At 42.8% G+C, this 21,961-nt stretch overlaps 1 protein-coding gene across 6 annotated transcripts in view; it reads left to right on the top strand.

Annotated features, from left to right (window-relative positions):
- Positions 1–21,961, top strand: part of IGSF5 (immunoglobulin superfamily member 5) — a 43,296-nt gene that overhangs the window by 7,023 nt on the left and 14,312 nt on the right. For 4 of the 6 annotated variants that reach the window (XM_027093457.1, XM_027093376.1, XM_027093665.1 and 1 more), the window contains exons 3-5: positions 3,807–4,124; positions 9,247–9,546; positions 20,506–20,643. In XM_027093457.1, coding sequence (XP_026949258.1) covers positions 3,807–4,124; positions 9,247–9,546; positions 20,506–20,643 — 756 coding nt within the window. The remainder of the gene's footprint in view (positions 1–3,806; positions 4,125–9,246; positions 9,547–20,505; positions 20,644–21,961) is intronic. The other 2 variants (XM_027093744.1, XM_027093521.1) reach the window with 2 other exon arrangements.

Below are 21,961 nucleotides of genomic sequence, written 5' to 3'. Positions count from 1 at the left end.
AGTGGACTGTTTGATGAAAGGTCTTATTTACAATTTTCTCATATTTGTCCTGTGTGGGGCAAGTTACACACACCACAGCTGATAGGATGCAGGTGAGAGAGCAGTGAGATTCCGGGGCCTCACGTTACCGGAAATAGAGCTTCTGAGTCACGAGGCAGAGCTGGAGGGGAGTTTGCTCATGGTGGCAGCAAGGATCGCAGGCAACGATGTCAGGGGAGTTTAGTGATTAGGATTTGATGCCGCCTGTTTAATTTAAAGGCCAAGTTCAAAGTGGAAGAGTTTCCATTTGGTCCAGGTCCCTCCCAAGCTCCCACCTCCTGAGCTGCACAGTAAGGTCTGTACCTGGTGCATTCTTGCTCCCATGTGCAGTCTGCAGGGAATTTAAAGACTGGCTTGGAGTGAACAGTGTTTTGGAGTGAATAACCTACCCAGCACCAGGAAGTGATGGAACCAGGGTTTCAGATGCTTTGCTTATCCTGCTGGAGTGTCCTGGACGGAGCAGCCGGCCGGGCAAGCCCTGGTCTCACCGTCCCTGTGCTCCCAGCACCCAGACCCATGGGCTGTGTTCAACCTACTCCCATGGACCTGAGTCCGAGATGGGAAAGATGTTGTTATTACAGTGTGGAGTATGAGGACACGTCTCGTCTTTTCTTCCTCGGGGTGTAGATTTGGCTGTTTCTTTCCTTTGAGCTTTTTTTTTTAAGATGCAGTTCAGGGCTCGTGGAAAGAGCCAAGTTGGCACAGAGGCTGTGGCTTCCCTGGGGAATCATTTCTGCCTTCCCTTCTTCAGGCTTTTTCCCCTTTTTTAAAAATCCCGGATCAGAGGGATCCTTGGATCAGAAAGATGTGCCCAAGGGTAAGGGAGAATACCCAATTTGAGTGGTTATTAAGGGTCATACTTTCTCTCTCTTTCTATTATGCCCAGAGGCAAAACAAAGAGTAGTGATCATGTTTACCCCCAAACAGGATTAGTCCTAGTTAATTCTGACCTTCCCTCAGTTCTGCCTCTTTGGAGCCTGGGATCTCCTAGTTGACCCAGTCGTACAGGTCTCAGAGACACTGTACACCCCATTCTCTCCCCTTGACCTGGCCCTGCTGTGGGCACCATCCCTGCAGTGTATTCTGGGTACTCAGGTGAGTGTCAATGTGTTAATGCGTGTCTGGTGGGGAGGTTCCTTCCCAGAAGTCTTTCAGGTGGTAATTAGATTCTTCTAGAACCTGCCTTACCACTTGACCTTATAAGATTGGAAGGAAAGAGGGGCTGCAGTTATTTGGGGGCACCCAGTGTGGATGGGGGCTGCCTGGTGGACCTGCAGGTTCATATCGCTCCAGAAGGTGATAGAAACATGTAGTCTTTTTTTTTTTTTTAAGATTTTTTTGACGTGGGCCATTTTTAAAGTCTTTATTGAATTTGTTACCATATTGCTTCCGTTTTATGTTTTGGTTTTTTCGGCCATGAGGCATGTGGGATCTTAGCTCTCGACCAGGGATTGAACCTGTACACCCTGCATTGGAAGGTGAAGTCTTAACCACTGGACAGCCAGGGAAGTCCCTGGAACATGTAGTCTTACTGATGGTGGCAGGCGTGGCTGAGAAGAAACCAAGAGTGTGGGCTGTTGGGGGGTCTTTTTACTATAAACTCTGAGTGAGATCAGAGGGCAAAGAGTGGGAACGAGGGAAAATTCAGAGTGGGAAGGACTGAGTTTGTGTCTCAGCCCCACCACTGTGATCACAGGTCCTGAGGCGTTGCTGGTCTTGGTTTCCTCAGCATTAAAATGTAAGAGGTAACAGATGAGAAATCTTGGAGATTATCAATTGCTCTGTAAGTTCTACTTTGAATTATTATTACAAACATGGGAAAGTCTAGGAAAACTCTGACCACCCATTCGCTCTTCTGGTGTGATAAGAAAATCAGTCCTAAATGGCCGAAAGATTTCTTGAGTTCTTCAGGCGCAGAACACACTCCATCTTGAGTGTTTCTGACTGAGTTCCCATGAGCTGGAGAGGTCTTGATGCCCTCCTTGGGGAAGGCCAGTTAGGAGTTGTCATTCCAGTTAAAACCAGTGTCAGAGTGCATCTGGTGAGCAAAAGGTAGAACGTTGTGAGAAGTCTGAAGGAAACATTTTACTTTCCTCTATGATTTTCTTGGTTTGTGTTGTACGTCACATAGTAGTGACTGCTTACTGAGTGCTTGAGGGTCATGTTAAGGGCTTTGTGTGGATCGTCTCATGTGGTTCTTAAAACTAGTTGCTGTGGTACTTTTAACCAACCTTGGGTCCACTTGCGCAACACGTGGCCAAGCCAGTCTACTGACATGAGGTTGTGGTGAAGGAAGGTGTAGCGTTTATTCCAAGCACCAAACAAGGAAAACAGGCAGCTAATGCTCAAAAGACCCAGACTCCCTGATAGCTTTCAGGGAAGGGCTTTAAAAGGCAGTGTGAGGGAGGGGGTCATGGGGCTCATGAACAGCTCTTGGACATTCTTCTGGTTAGTTAGTGGAGAGATAACAGGGTAGTATTTCAGGAGTTAACATCATCAGCCTTCTGGTTCCAACTGGTCTGGAGTCTATGTGCTTGTGGTCAGCATGCACTTAACTTCTTTCACCTGGTGGGGGTTTCAGTATCTGCAAAACAGCTCAAGAATATGGCTCAGGATATTATCTGTAGCCCTGGAGGAGGAGCTAAGTGTCCTTGACTTTGTTTTATGGCTAAACTATTATTATTTTGTCTTGTTTGACTGTTTTCCTTTTTTAATGCATTTTCTCACTTCTCTGGTTAAATTTGCTATTTGGAACTCAGGGAAGGTCTAAGAGGTTAAAGTTTTTATACAAACAAGAGGCAAGAGGGATAGGGGAGGGGAAGGCCTGTCTCTGGGAAGGCCCTGTAGCATTCTGCTGGGTTTCAGTACTAGTGTCCCTGTTGTGCAGTGAGGGGAGTGGTCAAGGAGAAGTGTGAAAACTTTCCCAGTGAGGCAGGACTCTGGAGTTCACAGTATTATGCTCTAGAACTACCTGCCCACCCGCTGGAGTTTTAAACACAACATTAGATGCTCTAAGACTCTCTACGAGGCTGCCAAATGCATCCCCCCAGTGTTGTCATTGAGGGATCCCACTCTCCTGCATCCTTTACATCCCCACAGGGTTCTCCTTGAGGGGTCGCATTCTCCTACATCCTTCTATGTGTTTTCCCTCGCTGTGTCTCCCCCACGTGTCTCTTCTCGTCCTTAGGAAGTGGGGTGTGGCATTAGTGACAGTTCCATCCTAAGGGTGCAGGGGGCATGCAGTGGACCATGGTCACGGCAGCCTGGGGTCTCCACCCTCTATGCAAAGAGCAGCTTCTTTCCACTTCCCCCTTTGAGCCTTGGGATCTCCTCTGAGGTGGAAATCACATGTCCTTCCCACTTCACTGGGAGGAAAATTCTCACTTCATGGTGAGGCTGAAAAACTTGCCCGAAGTCACAGAGCTAAGCTAGTGGTCGCTCTCTGGACAGGCTGGGGTCAGATACTTAAGGTAACATCCCGCAGGAGGTGGAGGAGGGACACTGCTCCCTCCAGTCCTAATCCCACTGGGAGTTCCGTGGACTGTGGACTGGGGAGAGGGCCATGGAAAGGAGGGCATGGGTGTGGCTTCCTGTTCACTGGAAGCTCCTGAGCTACTGGGAGACCTGGTACTGAGACCAGTAGGACATGGAATCTGAGCCACGGGATGGTCACCCAGTGGCCACAACTGGTACACAGAAGTGCTACATTGTACAGTCGACTTCTGTAGTCATCCCCTCACCACCTTGAAAAATTGGTTGTCTTTTAGCTTGTGGATCCAGCAATGAAATCATAGAGGGTCCCAAGAACGTCACGGCGCTGAAGGGCTCGGAGGCTCGCTTCAACTGCACCATCTCGCAGGGCTGGAAGCTCATCATGTGGGCTCTGAAAGGCACGGTGGTTCTGAGCATCACACCCACGGAGCCCATCATCACCAACGACCGCTTCACCACCATGAGTTATGAAGAGGGCGGTAACTTCATCTCTGAGATGATAATCCACGACGTACAACTCAGTGATGCAGGGCAAATCAAATGCAGCCTCCAGAACAGTGACCGGGATGGATCTGCCTTTCTTTCTGTCCAAGGTGTGTATGCAGGTGACTCCAATGGGAGCATTTGGAGTTCACTGGGTTAAATGTCGGGGGGCTGGAAGGGACCTTCTGAAGTTCATGTCGTATATGGGGACATATAGGGTCAAACTTCAGTTGGTGCTATGCTTAGAATTATTCTGAACTGATGGATATTTTGTTACTTAACACCATGCTCCCTCCCCCTCTCCCTTCTTCCTGGCCTTCCTTCCTTCTTTCACATGTGGACTTGCCTTCAGCTGGTATGCTTAGAGCTATTCTGAACTGACTAGTGTTTGTTGTTTTTAGGTGTTTATTTCTCTCCTCCCATCCTCACTGACTGTCTTTCTACTTTCTTTCTTTCTGCTTCTCTCCCTTTCCTCTTCCGTTTCCTTCCTTTCCCTTTCCTTTACTTTTTTTCTTATTAAGACTATTAAAGACAGCTTTTATCACTTTTTCATCTGACCAATTTCAGTACTAATAACTTTTCTGGAAGTACATCCCGGAATTCTGGGACCAGTTGCAGTCACTTGTCTTTGATTTAGAGAGAGAGTTGACGATCATTGCCCTTTTTCTAGCTTTTCGTATACTTGACTCTATTTTTTTGCCTGACATCATTTATCAACTTTGGATCATGCTTTAACTTTTTCCTCTTTCCAGCTGAATTTTCCTAATCTATTACTCTTCCTGCCCACAGTGGTTCTTATAATAAAAGGTGTGTGTTCACTAAGCCCTACCAAGTCTTTTAGAGAAAATAAAAGAGTAAACAAAATTTATAATAATGGATAACTTATTTTTCCTTTTATCATTTATTCATTTTCATCATAGGGCTGTTGTGGGATCAAAGGTAATTTTCAGGTGCTGAAGATTATGCTACTTAGTGAAAAAAAAAGGATACAAGGATTCAGAACATCTTTATCAAAGTTTAATCATTTTGCATTCCTTAAAAATGTAATTATGTACTATTTGTAGATGCATTGGAGCTTTTAGAGTTCCTGATTTCTATAGCAGCATTTCTTTTAACAGATTACATTGTGTCTTTGAAATTTTTTCTTATGCCTGTTTATTAGTTTGTTTAGGAGAAATTTCCAATGATTTGGTCTATATTCATATTGCTATCAAATCAAATTTGATAATGTTCGGTGGAGTTACATGTCTACTTATTTCTACTTGCATTTTTTAATTTAGTCAAATTGTTGTATCTTTACTTTTATGTGTCTTTAATTTTGTGTGGTTTAATTAGGGGCACAATGATATTCTCTAAATAAGTGATTCTGTGAAGCTACCTGGATTATTGGCTTAGTTTGCATGACCAAATTATTATTCTAATAATTTGTGGTATAAAGGAAAGAACACAGGACAAGGAACCAAAGATATGAGTTCTGGTTTTGTTTTCATCAGTTACCTACCTTGGTGACTCCTGAAATGGCTCAATTTCTTTATCTTTAAAGTGAGGATAAGGCTCCCCTGCCCACATCACAGGTTTACTATGAGGATCGGATGGAACAATGACTAGGGATGGTTTGAAGACTCCAAAGCCCTGTCTGTTTCAAGTTACTGCAAATGAAGCTGGTGGGGCAGAGTGGTCTAGTGGTAAATAGCACAGAGGTGGGAGCCTGACTGCCAGGTTCAAGTTCCAGCTTTATCACTGACTAACTGTGTGACCTTGGACATGTTACTTAATGACCTTGTGTCCTAGTTTGCTCATCATAGGCAGTTGTGGGATCAAATGAGTAGGTCTATATAAAGCCTTTAGAACAGCACCTGGTTCATAGCAATGCCCATAAAGTCATTTGCTATTATCTGTTGCATTCCCAGTAGGAGCATGCCACTGTGTTAGGCATTTAAGGGGGACTCAAGGTGAATGCAATAAGACACAGTCCTGCTCTCAAGAATCTTACAAGAAGAGTAGATAATGCAAGTGCATGAATAACAGTGGTGCGATGTAGATGCTGGCAAGTGCAAAGAGAGGGAGACAATGTAAGGTTCAAATTGGGAAGGGAGATGAGAGACTTAGTGAAGGCTTCTAGGATGACTCCACAGAGCAGGTGCCATATGAGATGTGCCTTGAAGGTCTGTAGATACCAGGCAAAGTGGGGAAGCAAGAGAGGAGGAGGGCATCCCTGGATCAAGGAAACAGGGTTAAAGGCATGACTTATTATTGCTATGCTTATGGCATATCAGATTCGTAAATCCATGTGGTTTTATAGCATCTTTCCCAAGATGCAACTATGAAGTTGTCTGAATACCCCTAACATGCATTTAAAAAAAATTAATTAATTAATTAATTTTGGGCTGTGTTGGGTGCTCGTTTCTGTCTGAGGGCTTTCTCTAGTTGCAGCAAGCAGGGGACACTCTTCATCGCGGTGTGCGGGCCTCTCACTATCGCGGCCCCTCTTGTTGCGGAGCACAGGCTCCAGATGCGCAGGCTCAGTAGTTGTGGCTCACGGGCCTTGTTGCTCCGCGGCATGTGGGATCTTCCCAGACCAGGGCTCGAACCCGTGTCCCCTGCATTGGCGGGCAGATTCTCAACCACTGCGCCACCAGGGAAGCCCCCCTAACATGCATTTTTAAATGTTGGTAACTACTGTAGCTTTTGGTTTTAACACAGATGGAAGAACAAGAATCTAGGGAAGTTAAAGTCTTCCTCAAGGTCACGTGGAAGGAACCCATAGATCGAGACAGAACTCCATCCGTTTACCCTGGTTGCACTGGGCTGAATGGCACTTTGCTCTTAGAGAAACAGAAGTTCTCTGAGCAACAGGGTCTCTTCAAGGGAAAAGAACCATGAAAAAAGAGGAAGCATCAAGTTTATTTTGAAAGTGAATTTTCTAAAGTTTGTTTTTTTCCTTCCCATATATCCACAAGAAAAAGAAAGAGAACTTATATAACTCCATGTTGAGTCATCCAAAATCTACGTGAATATTCTAGCCATCACCCTGTGTAAAGTGCTTGTCATGCCACTGGATGACCTTTGTGAACGCCAGTGGGAAAGGTGGATCACAAATACTGAAAAAGGAAAGGCTTCAGATTGCTGTATTTTTGCCCATACACCAATTAATCACACACCAAACTCTAGATCTCTTGTGTTTTGAAGTCCACTAAGCCTTGAGTTCAAGATCAACTGTTACTAAATGAAGCAATACCAGCCCCCTACCCCCAGTTTCTGTCATCTTAAACCTCTCCATCAATGAAACAATGAATGAACTAAAAAGAATAAACACAAGATCCTGTAGTCTGAGGGGACAGATCTGTTCCCTTTTCACTGCTGCGTTTACAGTAATCCTTGAAATAGCTAAGGTGCTTTACTTGCTCCAAGACATTATTCAAGAAAGGAATAACTGGAAATTAACATTTCAGAGTAAGAAGAGCTTTCAGAGCTGATCCAGCTCAGTCTAGCCTGGAAACTCCCAGGCAACCCCTAGATTCTTTCAGGGTGGTCTCTGTGGTCATGACTGTTTCCATGGTAATACTAAGATTTTAGTTGCCTTTCTCACTCACTGTCATGAGTGTACAGGGATTTTCCCACTGTACATTGGAAGGTCTGCCTAACTCAGTGGACCGGCGTTTTCCAGATGACTGATGTACAATGATACAAAATCGTGCAAGGGTAAAAAAGATCCATTCAAAATGCCATCTGGAGCAATGGATTCTAATGTAATGGCATGAAAGTGCCTTAATACGGTTTCAGTTTCCACAGTGTAACTAACCGTTAGGCAACCACTGCTTGTCAAGTTTTGGTGTATCAGTAGTATCAAAGAATATCCATGATTATCTGAAAAGCTTCCTAACCATTCCAACCATATATCCGTGTGAAGTCAGATTTTCTTCGTATACTCCAAAGAAGGCAATATATCGCAACAGAATGAAGGCAGAAGCAGATATGAGAGTCCAGCCAGATGTTAAAGAGATTTGCATGAATAGAACACATGTCATCTAATTTATTTGGGGTTAAAAATAAAGATATTTTTCATAAAAATATGTTAATCCATATTAACAGGTAATAGGTTATTCATGTTATTTTAAAACAAATGTTTGAAAAGAATAAGCAAATATTTAATTCTTATTTCAAATATGGAAAATATTGATAGAACCCATGTAAATCAAAGGTCTTTGGAGTCCTCAGCGGTGTTTAAGAGTATAAAAGTTACTGAAACCAAAATGTTTGAAAACCACTGATCTTGTTAAATCATCTTGTTCACCAGGTAGTAAACAGAGAGCCTGAACATTTCAGTGACTTACCCACGGTGACGGCAAGTTTGTGGGAAAGCCGATATCGAGAACAGATCTTTTGATTCTTAGTCCAGTGTTCTTTCCATTATATTACATGGCAGGGAGTTTTAGGGTATTTTAATCTGAATGTTTCACTGTCTATGTAGTTCGCTAACGCTGTGTTTTTACCGGGGCCCATCCTCAGGTTATTTTAGTAACATTAGCAATACAGGTGCTATTTTCAGATGGGTCATTTACAGTGTGAGCCCTGGCACATGCAAGCGTGTCTTTACTAAAAACTTTAAGATAATTGATCTAAGTAATATATTCTGATACAGAATTTAAGGTAGTTATTTCTATAATTAGATTAGATTAGATTTTTATTTAATTTGTACCTAGAAAAATATTTTAAGGCAATATCATAGGAAATTATCCTTAAAAATGTGACTCAAAAATAAAATGAATCTGACTGACCAAAGGCCAGGAGAGACTTGCTTCCCATGAAACTTTGAGATGTGTTCTCCTTACGATGAAAAGAATGTAAAGGTTGTTTCCCGTTTTGCTTTGGCTCCTAGGGCAGCCCAGGGCAAGTTTGCAACTCCACTGCAGACGTTGTGCAGCCCTCCATGGTGGGCACATCCGCCCTCTCTTTCCCATGTAATTTATATTCCCTTGGATCCTGATTTTTATTTATTCATTTTCTCTGGAATCTGTTTTCTCGTGAGCCACCTCCTCTTCTTCTGTGAACCTGACAGGTATAAGTTAAATACACAGATCAAACCTGAGTTAAGGTTTCCAGATACAGACACAGTCAACTTGTGCTCGGGAAGGTAGCGCTCATGCAATGTGATCTGAAGGAAAATTTTAAAGACATCTATCACCGAGAAGCATGATCATTCCTTCCAAACATTTCTCTTTTCTTCTTTAGTTACGGGGCGGTTGTTCATTCCTGAAGGCAGTCTAGTAGTCATGGAGGATAAGCCTTGTAATGTGACTTGCCGCGCATTGGGCTGGACCCCACTCCCACGTCTTTCCTGGGAGATTGGGGTTCCGGTGAGCCATTCGAGCTATTACTCCGTCCGGGAGCCTGAGGACCTTCAAAGTGCAGTGAGCGTTCTGGCTCTGACGCCGCAGGGCAATGGCACTGTGACGTGTGTGGCTGAGATGAAGCGGCTGCATGTCCACGAGTCTGTAACTGTAAATCTTACTGTGGTTCAGCCTCCCTTGGGTAAGTGAAGACTTTTTGCTTTATACAAAGTGGATTATTATTGCATGCTTTACATTTTGTATGTTGTGCTGCTTAATCAGTGATGCCCAGGAGAATTGCACGGTGATCTTGATCTCAGGTGGGGATGGTAATGGAGACAAATGACTTGTGTCAGCTTCATGACCTTGTAATTTCACTTTTAAAACTCCGTCTTCAAGTGCTTCTCTCTTTTCTACTTACATATGGAAACCATTGAGAATCTTGACAACTACTTATAAAATAGCATCAAGTTCAGATGTAAATACTTGAATTCAATGTTTTTCTCTAGCTTTCACTCATTGTTCCTGTCTGATCCCATCCCCTGGGCCAAGGAAGTGAGCTCTTTCAGTATCTGAGGAGGTCATGCACGTTCTCAAGGATTCCTTCCAATCTTAGTGGGATTAGGAGAGCTCAATTTTTTACCCAGCAAATCCACGGTGTATCTCAAAGTACCAGGTCTATGTTTTTTTTTCTTTTTTTTTTTTAACTTCACAAAATGACATAAGTTTAAAGTTTAGATCCTGAAGAAAATCTGTTGCAGGGTCCTTGGGAAACACCAAACTGACCAAACCTTCATGGGGCCTCTGAACCTGCTTGACCTCTAAGGCCACCTGGGCCAACTAGAAAGCACAGGGGCGGGGGCTGAGTTTCATACCTTTATTTTACAAAAGAGGAAAGGAAGGGAGGCCCAGAGAAGGACTACACTCCATTTCAGGTCTTATGCTGATGGCACAAAGGGATCCCAAAGCCAGGAGGAACTTCTCCCTTGGTCCCAAACTCTTCCCACTATGAAAACACTTCTACTTAGATCTTCCAAAGTTTGGAATAAAGTTACAGCCATAGCAAGATTGATAATAACAATAATAAAAATAAAAAACAGTACTACATAGCTCTTAGTAAGTAAAGATGTGTTTTTTCCCCCCAAAATCAGTGTTTCACTTTATTTTTTAAAAAAATTTTATTGGAGTATACTTGATTTAAAATGTTGTGTTAGTGAACCAGTTATACATGTACATATATCTACTCTTTAAAGACGCTGTTTTAAGCAGTTCTCAAATGTTAACCAAATTACACAACGTTCTTATGAGTGGATGCGGTGGTTATTCCTGATGTAAAGATGAGGCGACAGAGACACAGTGTTTGGAACTTGCCCACGTTGATAGTCGATGGCAGAGGTGGCCTCGCCAGTGTGTCTCCAGAATCTGCTCACCCGTCCCCTCTGCCCTCCCCCTGGGGGCAGCCCTGGAAGGTTTGTGAGTGTCCTGGGGCTGCTGTAACCTCAGACTGGGGACTTAAACAACAGACATGGTTTCTCTCACAGCTGTGCAGGCTAAGAGTCCAAGATCAAGGTGTTGGGCAGTGTTGGTTTCTTCTGAAGACCCATCTGTTCCAAGCTTCTCCCCCAGCTTCTGGTGGTTGGCTGGCAATCTTTGGTGTCCCTTGGCTTGTAGACCCTGCATCACCTGATCTCCGCCTTCATCTTCACATGATGTTCTCCCTGTATGGGTGGCTCGTGTCCATATTTCCTTTTTTTTAATAAGGACCCCAGTCATATTGGATCAGGGGCCACCCTATGACCTCATCTGAACTAAATTCCATCTGCAACAACCCTGTTTCCAAATAAGGTCACCTTCTGAGGCACTAGGAGTTAGTATTTTAACAAATGAATTTTGGGGACGGACAATTCACCGCATAACAGATGATGTCTCTGTGAACCTGTAAAAAGCCATTTAGAGCCTAAGCTGTGGTTAGCTCCAGTCATCCTGAGCTTTGCACTGCAGGGATTGATCTCCACGGCAGTACCATCACAAGCTTGCACTCCTGATGTCTGGCCCTTGTCTCCAACTCAGATGTCTCCAGAGACCAGGCAGACAACAGAAAATTAAAGCATGAGTGAATCCACATGTCAGGTAGAAGACAGAGTGCAGGGGCCTGCTGGGAACCAAACAGCATCCCCATCGACACGGAGCAGCTGTACAGGCTCCAGCCGGTTGTTGCCATTAGGAATGGGGACTCAGCCTGCCAGAGCTTTGACCTGGTTCTGGTGAATATCAGTGTCTTTGAGGGTAAAGGACACAGAAATCTGTTTTCTTCGGTTTTAAGTTGAGGTTAACTTATTTCAGCTTATTAAATTCAAAGGATTTTAGCTGATTTCCTACCAAGACTGGATATGAAGATGAAGCTAGAATTCAAACCTAGCTTGCTTTCTTATTATTTTGGACAATTAAAAAACCTTTAGAAAAGTTGGTGCAAGAATAGTACAATGAATACCAATGTATCTTCACTTAGATACAACAGATGTTAACATTTTCTCATGTTTGCTTCTCTCTTAGCTTTTCTTTCCCTTCCTCTCTCCCTCCTTTCTTTCCTTCCTTTCTTCCTTCCTTCCTCCATCCTTCCCTCACTCTTTTTAAAATTTCTTTCTTTCTTTCCTTCTTCCTTCCTTCCTCCCTTCCTTCCTTCCTTTCTTCCTTTCTTTACCATTTGAGATTTAGTTGGAGATTTTATGACATTTTACCCCTAAATACCCCAGCATGTGTATCATAAGAACAAGGCCATTCTACATAGCCCCAATGTAGTTGGCAGTCAGGAAATTTAACATTGATACAATACTATTATACAATATTCAGTCCATATTCAAATTTCCCCTACTGTCCTTTCTAGATTTTTTCCCCCAAACCAGTATCCAGTTAAAGACCATGCATTGCCTTTGGCTGTCAGGTCTTTTTCTGTCTCCTTTAACGTCCAGCGGTTCCCCCACTTTTTGTCTTTCCCAATATAAACATCTTTGAAGGATCCAGACCATTTTTGCAAGATACCCTTCAATATGGATTTGTCTGAATTTTCCCAACATACTTTGACTGAGGTTAAATATTTTTGGCAAGACATGGGTAATGTCATGTGGGCATGTGATGCCAATTTTCTCTATTATTGGTAATAAGTTTGATCATTTGGGTAAGGTGGTGTCCCCCAGATTTCTCCATTGTAAAGGTGCCTTTTTGGCCTTTATAATTAATATCCGATCTACAAGTACTGTGTGATTATCTTGTTTCTTGACTGTCTATCACATAATAACATTTGCATTCATGGATAAGTCATTGCCTGAATCCCTTATTTCTATAGTGGTTGTAAAAGAGAGATTTTTCTGGTTCCATCATTTTTCTATATTTATTAGTTTGGCATTGTTCTGTAAAGAAGAGGCATTTCTTTTCTTCCTTTTCTTATTTTTTCAAAAAAATCTTTACAGTTTTAGTATGGACGCGGTTTTATCCAATACATTATGATTGATTTCCATCGTTACTCATTGTGACGCTCAGATTCCTCCAGATTCGGCCAGTGGGAATCCCTTCCAGCTGGCTCTGCTGTACTTCCGATGTGTCCCTCTTAGTTCTTTTTTTAGCACCTTTATTGGAGCATAATGGCTTTACAATGGTGTATTAGTTGCTGTTGTATAACAAAGTGAATCCACTATATGTGTACATATATCCCCACATCTCCTTCCACTTGGCTCAGTAAGATGTTCCGAACTGTCTTCACCTTTCCCCTGTTCCAGCCTGGAATCAGCCAGCTCTCCAAGGAGCCAACCCAGCTTGCTTTTAAGCAATTTAACTATGACAAAGTATGGTCCAGGCTTTGAAAGGGAAGATTGAAAAAAGTTCCATTGGCACCAAATGGAACGGATTTGTTTAAACCACATACCTTAACAAGGTAATAATGCAGCGAAGAGCTCTGGTCTATGATGATGCCTCACAGAAATGGATTTGGTTATTAGCTTGCCTGCAAAGCTTCTCTTTTTAGGGGAAGGGCAAGGGACATTCGGTTTCCCGTGATGGGGTTTGATTCAGCTGAATTCTTCTTAGCCTGGGACCAGTGAAGTGAGTGGTCTTAATTATGGCAGCTGGAGTCACGACAGTTTCACAGAGGAGAGCCTTAGGGGTGTGTTGCAATGAGTCTGACTTTATTGGACTCATTTTGGAGAAGGGTAATTTGTTTCTAAATTATTCATCAAGATCGAGAGCAGCTGGTGGCTGGCTGCCTGTTGTGTGTTTTATGCAGGTTTTAGTATCTGAAAGCCTTGTTCCTGCCTTGGCTGGGAGAGCTGGCTTGTAGAAGCAAAGCCACGTTTACAAAGAGCTGAAGATGCACGAGGCTGTGCTTGTTCAAGCTTCTTCAGGAATCAGACAAAAGCATCAGTCCTGCCACTCATTCCTGAAAGTGCAAGGAATTTGTGTTCATGTCCGGAATAATCCTTTCAAGTCCCTGAAAGAAGAATAATACTGGCAGCTTAGGAAGTCTAGTGAGTTCAAGCCAAAAGGTTGTATTACACACACTGATTCTTTAAAGAAAAGCATATTGAAAGGTCGCAGGCTAATTTTTTTTGAAAATTCTATTTTCTCCATTATAGAGGTAACACAGACTTGAAGCATCCCAGACGTACATACAGCTAGAAGGTGAAGGCCCCCATCATGCCTACCATGAGCTAAGGTCCCTCAGTCCTCTGTCTGGTCGTCTGGATTGTTTTCTCTACATACTTACAAGTGTGTAGGCCGTGAATTGTGAAAGTGAAGTCATATTTTTCGGACACGTGAGCACCTTGTAGGCTGTGGTGATTCCTGGTATGATCTGAGTTTTGTGGGATGTGGTCATTTCGAGAGCAGACAAGAGTGGTGGGAGTGACCGTCCTGGTGGGAACTCTGGCACTAGCTGTGTGATGTTGGGCGAGTCACTGGCCTTCGGGGCTCAGTTTTCTTGCCCGTAAAACGAGGTGGGAAGGAGCAGAGGGCAGACGTTCCCTCTCCTTGGCTGCCTGTCAAGGGCGCTTTAACACGTTTGCTGATTCTCAGGCCCCACCCCAGAGGTTCTGACTTACTTGGTCTGTGTGGAGTCTGGGAATTGGCATTTAAAAAAAAAGCTCCCAGGGCTTCCCTGGTGGCACAGTGGTTGAGAGTCCACCTGCCGATGCAGGGGACATGGGTTCCTGACCTGGTCCGGGAAGATCCCACATGCCGCGGAGTGGCTGTGCCCGTGAGCCATGGCCGCTGAGCCTGCACGTCCGGAGCCTGTGCTCTGCAACGGGAGAGGCCACAACAGGGAGAGGCCCGCGTACCACAAAAAAAATAAAATAAAAAAAATAAAAAAAAAAATAAAGAAACGCTCCCAAATTACTGAGCAGTCAGGATCAGGGGTTACTGAAATGGAAACTCTCCAAGGCCCCACCTCCTGACCCAGCCTCATCAGGTACTACTATTCACAGTCTTGGACACCAGACAGCCTGGCCTCAACCCCCAGCTTGCCTACTTACTTGAGGTGTGACTTTACGCAATTGAAAACCTCTCTGTGCCTCAGTTTTCTCATCTGGGAAACTGAGATAGTAATAATCCCTACCTTATAGGGTAGTTGTTATTGTGAGAAGTAAGTGGGTTAAAACACCGAGAGCACTTAGGACAGTCCCTGTCCCAGAGCCCACAGGACAGGAGAGTGAGCGATGGTTATCATTTATTTTATGGATTCAGAGATCTCCTGTGTCCCTTCTAGTCAGGAGCATGCTTTGCCCATGCTGGTGGTGACATTTTGTAGTCATCCAGTTGGTTTTGAGAAATTCTATGTGCCCTTTTAAAACTCTGAGCATTCCTGTGAGAGCATCTGGGAAATACTATTTTCCTTGTCTTCACAGATGGGAAAAAGACAAGCTCGGAGCTGAGATTAAAACCACACAGTAAATCCAGTCATGCAGCCCTTATGTGCATGTAGTGTGTGAAGGAACGTAGGGAGGAAGGCGAGCTGTGTTGACCCTGGAGATAACCTTCCTTAGTCACTATTTGTGGGTTCTCAGGTATAGTATACCTATCCTCGCCTGCAAATCTGCCATTCACCTTGAACCATCACACCCACACCCTTCAGTAAGGCTTGGTGTCCACCTAGATTCCCTGTTTCCTTTAAGACGTGGGCTGTAACTTCCCCAGAAGGATTCTTCCAGATTGGAGACCCAACATGGCAGAATAGAAAGACATGAGTGAGAGCCCCTGGGGATTTCCTGCTCTGAGCGCCCTTGACCCTTTTATCGAGTCCTTATCCTGAGTGTCTTATCTGCATGACAAAGGGGTTGGGTCATGGATGAGATCATTCCAAGGTTCTGTTTTTTGTCCACCGTCACGATTTTTGCTTTATCAATAGATGACTATTGTTTCTTTTTCTTTCAACCCACTGTAAAGGTGCTCATTTAAAAATTAGCCTCATGCTAAACAAAAGTACCCATGATATATATGCGTGTGTGTACATATATGTAAGTACTCTATGATAAATTAAAAGGTATTATTAAAGTAAGGAAGGTTCTTCTGTGTAGCTCCAATCCTAAATTACATCTCTTCACAGTGCACACCCTACACTTTTCTCTGGGCTCCCCTGGAGTAGAGAGTTTTAGTCTTTCTTAGGTAGGAAGCTCCATGGGAAATTTGACCCCCACCCCCACCCCGTAGAAGCGAAGAATGAGCCCTATGGCTGCCATTTTGCTGAGAGCCTGGGGCTTTTAGGCGAGTGCAGGCATCACTTCATTGAACTTGGTGGTTGAATTAAGGGACACAAGAGGCAGGCAGGGCACAACATCACCCGCTCTCTTTCTTGATTCTGTCCCCAACCCCAGAGAGGTGGCCTCCCGTCCTTTAAACAGGCCCTCCCTGGGGATCGCTGGCTGCCTCTGTGCAAGATCAGAGGAAAGTTGTTATGCCAAGGCTCAGATGACAGAAGCTGGCACGCTGAGAGCTTTCTCCAGCAGGGGAGGAAACACCCCTGACAGAGAGGGTCTGAGGAGGTCAACAGTGTGTTGACTTTTTCCAGTAAGAATTTCAAGCCTGTCTCTTGGACCTTGAGCCAGACCTTAATGTTTAACCCCAGCTGGCTCCCTTTTACTATGAAAGCTCCTATGATTTGCAAACTTCAGTGTGTAAAAGAGTTCAACAGACCGAATTAAAATGACCACGGCCATCCTGAACACGTGTGCTGGACTTCACAGCGTTCTGCACGTTGACCCCCATCTCTCGAGTCTCTGAACAGCCTGGTGGGGTGAGAATGGTTACCGATGAGTGAGCCCAAGGCCGAAGGGCGCACAGGGACACGGTGGCCATGAGATTTGATTGGTGCCACTGACGCAAAGCCCAAAGGGCTCTGTCAGTCAGGAAGCTTCCATAGAGTGGTCTGATTGTGAATATCCTAAATGCAGTTCTGGGCTTAATAATTTTATCATCACATCAGAGAGAGGGAGAATATAGGGGTGCCCTGTAATGTGGTAGGTTGCTTGGGCGGTGCTTACATTTTGGCTGCATTTGGGGATCCTCAAAGTGTGGGTCGCCAACCACCTGCATCAGAATCCCCTGGGGTACCAATTCCAGACCCCTGACTCAGCATCACGGGAGGTGGGCTCTGAATCCGTGTGCACAATAAACATTCCAGGAGATGCTTGGGATTCTGTCTTCTGTGGAGCGAGGGGATGAGCCATATTCCTCTCTGGATGTGAAGGGTCTGGATATATACTATATTTTATTTTATTTTTAAAAATTGAAGTAGAGTTGATTTACCATGTTGTGTTACTTTCAGTTGTACAGCAAAGTGATTCAGCTATATATATACCTATATATGTATATATATATTCTTTTTCAGATCCTTTTTCCCTTGTAGATTATTACAAAATATTGAGTATAGTTCCCTGTGCTATACAGTAAGTTATTGTTCTTTATTTTATATACAGGAGTGTGTATATGTTAATCCCAGTCTCCCAATTTAGGGACTGGCTTGTTTTAAAGTTGCATGTATGGGACATGGGAAGGGTATAATCCTGTTCCTTCCCCCTTCATTTTTTTTGGAGGGTAACTCTTTTCTTATCTCTATCAGTCCCAGCTCGCCTCAGAAAAATGGTGACTGATGCGGAGATAGATGGCATTAGTTCTGACTTTTCTAAAGTCCTGTAATTCTTGTCTCAGCATCTTAATATGGGAGAAAGGTGAGTCCTAGGTCTGGCTCAGAGGCAGCTGACTGCCTGGTGTACAGATTTCTCCATGTAGAGTCAGAAGGAAATTCAGCCTCTTTTATCTGTCCATCCATCCATCTATCCATCCATCTATCAATTCATTTGTTCAAGGTGTCCAGTATGTGCCAGGTGCTTGGAGTATAAGGAAAATAAGACACAGTCCTTGTGGGGACTAAGTCTAATTTACATAGGAGCAGAAATGTAAGAAGAATGGACCTGAGAGTGGTCAATTTCGTAGACATTTAAGATGGCGTCGAATGTGAGATGTTAAAAAAAAGAAGGAAATGTAAAAACCATTGTAGGTAATGCAGACAAGCCTTGCACAAAGGGCAAAAGACAAATATCTTTTTATATTACATAGTTCTTCAAAACACAGAGTTCCCTGGATCTTAGCACTTGCTTTGAGATAAGCCTGTGGATTACTCTGCAGTAGGATCCTAGCTCGCCCATGAATCAGCAACCAGATGTCGACACCAGAACATTACTGATCATCTCTAACCATTCCTGCAACTTATTCTGAGAATGTAACTTTGAAACTATGATTTCAAAGAAAACTCTAAGTAAGAACATCCAAGAGACATTTTCCAGCTATATCTCTAGTTCCAAAGTGCGGGAATGCCATTGATTTAAAAGCAAACCCTATCTTCCTTCATAGGAAGTCTGCTGTTTTAATACTTTTCTAATGACTAGCATCTAATAAAATAGCACAAATTTACACTGAGGTGCTACCCACGCACTCAGGGTAGAGTGACAGACTTTCTTGAATAGCAATTCACATTTAAGCTGACCAACGTACATGTGGTTTGACTTCAACGTGGTTCAGTAGGAGAAGTGAAATGCTGGATGAGGGCTGTCTGGAACACGCGTGCAGTTCCCACAGCCCATGCCTAGGCGGCGTGGTCCCACAGGACTCCCTGATGAAGTTGAGGTTCTACACCTGTGGCAACTGAGCCCTTGAAATGTGGCCACTCTGACTGGCGCTGAGTATTTAATTGTATATAATTTAAATTAAATTAAATTTGAATCTAGACAACCATATGATGTGTAGTAGAAAGTTACAGCTAGGACATGGCTATGAAAAATCAAAATGGCTTTTCTTCTCTCTTTCCTTCTCTCCCCAGCTCTCCCTCCCCCCTTTTTTCTGACTGCACTTTTTTATTTGGTCCAGAAATTAACATAATAATCACAAATTTTCTTAGTACTTCTAGCTTGCTTAATTAGTACAATGTATTTTGCACAATCACTATTTCAGCACCCTAGTTAAAGTAGTGTACGGCAAAACTCTTTTTAAGGAAAATGTCTTTGCTATCAACAACTTGTAAAACACATCATTGCAATTACTGTCTGGGGGAAAAAACCCTTTACACTGTTAAAGTACTACTAGACACGTTAGTGTAAATAAGATGAAAGGAACTTCAAAAGTGTCACAGTCGTTTCCATTCCTAAAAATAAGTTGGTGACGAGCCGTAGCTTGAAACAGGTGAGAGTAGGTGAGACTTTCAGTTATATGTCCGTTAATCTCTGTACAGATTTGAACAAAACAAGCAGCAAGCGATATCCTGGCTCCTTTGTTTTTCTGCTTGCCTTGCCCCACCTGATCCTTCCTCTCTCCCACCTCCATGACTACTGGATAGAACAAGAGGGCAAAGTCGACACTAAGGAAGGTGGCTCCCAGAGAGCCATGTGAGGGGCAATTACTAGAAGAGAAGCGAATTGCAGGTGAGGTGTGGGTAGCACTGGGGTGGAGACTTGCACTAGGTTCCTTTGGGAGTGACTCTTTCTCAGTTTGTTCTGATTTCCTCTGGGCTTTGACTCTCCATGGGTGGGGACATGGAAATGAGAACCAAGGTCATCCTTCCAGTCTTGTCCAGAAGTAGCTGCTCAATACATACTTCATTTTTAAATAAATTATTTTATTGAAGTATAGTTGATCTACAATGTTGTGTTAATTTCTGCGGTACAGCACAGTGATTCAGTTATACATATATATATATATTATTTTTTATATTCTTTTCCATTATGGTTTATGACAGGATATTGAATATATAGTTCCCTGTGCTATACAGTAGGACCTTGTTGTTTATCCATTCTGTACGTAATGGTTTGTATCTGCTAATCCCAAACTCCAGTTTATCTCTCCTCCATCCCCTTTCCTTTCGGTAACCATAAGTTTGTTTTCTAAGTCTGTGAGCCTGTTTCCGTTTTGTAAATAAGTTCATTTGTTTCATTCTTTTAGATTCCACATATAAGTGATATCATATGATATTTGTCTTTCTCTGTCTGACTTACTTCACTTAGTATGATAATCTCTAGGTCGATCCTTGTTGCTGCAAATGGCATTATTTCATTCTTTTTTATGGCTGAGTAATATTCCATTGTGTATATGTACCACATCTTCTTTATCCATTCATCTGTTGATGGACATTTAGGTTGCTTCCACATCTTGGCTATTGTAAATAGTGTTGCTATGAACATAAGCGTGCGTGTATCTTTTCAAATTAGAGTTTTGATTCAGCAATCCCACTCCTGGGCTTATATCCAGTCAATAAGCATTTCTTGAATAAGTAAAGGATGTCAGAGCATGGAAACCACTGTTCCAACCTCAGGGAGTCATGGCCCAGCCCAGCTTATTCACCTCTCAGGAATTTTAGAGGAGTTAACCAGAGAATGCTTGGACTGTGTTACTAGGCTGGTATTTATTGGCAGCAACAAACACTGTAATGAAAAATACCGTAGAGCATTGAATATTTAAGCACACCGAAGGGAACTTGGCCTTTGACATCTGGCTGTAGCAGATTGGAGAGTTACAACATTGTTGGAAAACATAATCTAATTTATAGTGTGGCAGAATCAGTGATTACATACCCTTGACAGTGGCAAGCATCACTAAAATATATATTTTTCTCCTTTCTACCTTATAGACAGTATTGATAAACCAGGTACAACATTGCCTGCCTGGGCCATAGTTCTACTTGCAGTATCATTGTCATTGCTTTTGATCCTGATCATTGTTCTGATTATAATATTCTGCTGCTGTGTCTCCAGGAGAGAGAAAGAAGGTAACTTTTTTGTTGTTGTTCGTACAGATTTATATATATTTTTGAACTTTTGGTACAAGCATTTGCAGTTCATTAGCTCATCAGCTCTTTCAAAAGATATATTGGCTTTTAGAGTCCTTGAAAGGAAATGCATGCCATTCATAGAGAGGGAAAGAACTTTCTCAAGGAAGGAAGACATTCCTCTGGGGCCTGAGTCAACCGCCCAAGGAAGACAGATCTTCACACTTTGAGAAGGTGAAGAGACAGTGCCTTTCTCATCAAAGACGCTGACTATTTGAGTTTTGTGTTTACTGGCAAGGATATAAGGCTGTCCCAATCTGTCATTTAGATGCTATGTTTTTTCTAGAATAATACCCACCTATATGAACACATCAAAAGATTATTTTCTATTTTGTAGAATTCTGAGTCTCCTTTTGTAGGTGAACATTGGTGTAGTGGTAGAAAGAAAAACATGGTCTTCTGTTAACAAAAGTAGTACAAATAAAGTAAATAAAACTAGTTACACATGTCTTCTAAATGAAGTCTTTTGAGATACCCCAAGATATATGAAGGAGTGGCCTTGTTTCGGGGGCAGGCCAACATAGAGGTGAACCTATTAATATTAGGGTGAGTTCATCAACATTGGGGTGGGCTTATTCTGGAGTTAGTTTGTGATTTCAGAAACCACAGGGACTTTGTCACATGGACAGCTCAGGACTTTCCAAGTGTTGAGTGTGTGTGTCCATCTTTGTCTTTCTTTCTCTCATAAAACCTCCACGTACTCCTACTGAATATTTAAATTAAATATTTAAATTTGAATATTAAATTAATTTTCTTAATTTTAGAGTTTTGATGTTTAGCTACATGTCAGTTTAATTGCACTTTTAATTTTATTAAGACTAACTGTCACTCGATGAGCGCTTTTTGCATGTCTGCCAGGCACCATGTTACCCAACTCTTTTACTCAGAATAGTTCTCTTAGTGAGATATTCCATGTGAAGTTCATGGTCCAGCCTTAACTAGGCTAATTGTCTAGCCTTAGCTCCTGAATGGGTTTGGTTTGTCCTTGGGGAATAAATTCTGTGGTATACCTTTATTCTTTAGGAAACAGAAGTGAAAAGTAGTAAATACCTGTTGACCCATATTTGATGGGAATTTGTTTTTACCTAGGAGTTACCCTGTGTGCCACAGATGCATTACTCAAAAGAAAAAAAAAAAAGAAAACCACTGGATTTTAATGAAAACTATGAATAAATTAAATTTTAATTTAGAACTGACTAGGATTGTTCATTGCCTTCAGATTATTATTTCTGACATTAGCTATTGTGGCATATTTGGA

The sequence above is a fragment of the Aethalodelphis obliquidens genome, unplaced genomic scaffold, assembly GCF_003676395.1.
Source record: "Aethalodelphis obliquidens isolate GAN/ISIS:26980383/991018 unplaced genomic scaffold, ASM367639v1 scaffold1, whole genome shotgun sequence".
In the NCBI taxonomy this organism is placed as follows: Eukaryota; Metazoa; Chordata; class Mammalia; order Artiodactyla; family Delphinidae; genus Aethalodelphis; species Aethalodelphis obliquidens.
Note: the sequence above shows the minus strand (reverse complement) of the source record. Positions and strands in the feature narration are given on the sequence as shown.